Source organism: Orycteropus afer, unplaced genomic scaffold, assembly GCF_000298275.1.
Source record: "Orycteropus afer afer isolate SDZICR_OR568_19922 unplaced genomic scaffold, OryAfe1.0 scaffold00024, whole genome shotgun sequence".
Taxonomy (NCBI): Eukaryota; Metazoa; Chordata; class Mammalia; order Tubulidentata; family Orycteropodidae; genus Orycteropus; species Orycteropus afer.
The window spans coordinates 5,632,833-5,633,709 of record NW_006921611.1 but is presented as its reverse complement, the minus strand read 5'-3'; the positions used below and the strand labels follow the sequence as shown (position 1 = coordinate 5,633,709).

General features: G+C 49.7%; 1 protein-coding gene across 1 annotated transcript in view; it reads right to left on the bottom strand.

Moving 5' to 3' along the window:
• Positions 1-682: 682 nt before the first annotated feature.
• Positions 683-877, bottom strand: part of EIF4EBP1 (eukaryotic translation initiation factor 4E binding protein 1) — a 43,796-nt gene continuing 43,601 nt past the window's right edge. Inside the window, exon 3 of the mRNA XM_007934975.2 lies at positions 683-714. Within this exon, the coding sequence (XP_007933166.1) occupies positions 683-714 (32 nt within the window). The remainder of the gene's footprint in view (positions 715-877) is intronic.

Genomic DNA, 877 nt, shown 5'->3' with positions numbered 1-877 from the left:
AATGAGCCCATAAGAGAGGCAGCTCCCACCACTGAAACACCTGAAATCAAGTTTCAGCCCAGTCCCCTCTGTCTCATCTTCTCACCTGTAAAATGAGGATAACAATGCTTGCTGTACTTACTTCACAGGATCAGTGCGAGGATTAAACAAGATAATGTGGGATAGGTAAGAGCTTTATAATCACTGTATGAATAGTAGCTGGTGTTATCACATGAAGTTGAAAAAGAGCTCAGACAGGCTAACTCTTGCCCCCAGGGTGAAGGTGGCCTTTATTACCTATCTAGGGGAAGAAGGGCTAGGGATACTTTCCCACTGCACACCAATCTAAGGAAGGGACATCCCAGAGGATGGGGCTGAAGGAGCGAGACCAGGAGGCTCCTCTGTGTCCACTTCTGGCTCTTTGGCTGCAGGGGTGTGCTCACGACGGTCACTTCCCTTGAGATGGCAGCTCCTGCATCCACAGAGGCACATATAGGTATCTGTTGGTGCTCACTAAGGGGAAGGGGGAACAGGTGCCCTGAGTGAGAGAGGAGAGGGCCAGCATGGCTGACCCCACACACCCATTGCCTGTCCAGGGTGATAACATTCATAAGACCCAGCTGATATCTTCTTCTTCCAAGAAGGGCCCCTCAAGAAAGACCTGAGGGGCCCAGAGGCATTGTTCATTCCAATGGCTGGTCCTTTAAATGTCCATCTCAAACTGTGACTCTTCACCTGGGAGAGAAAAGATAAGAGGGCCAGGTAAGCAATGGACTCCAGGGAGAGGCACCAGTTTTTCATTCTATTGCTACTATGAAAAGAGCAAGGGCCAGATTTATGCTGCCAAGGAGAGTGAAGCGGGACAGGACTAAAGTGGGAATCCCTGGAAACACAAGTT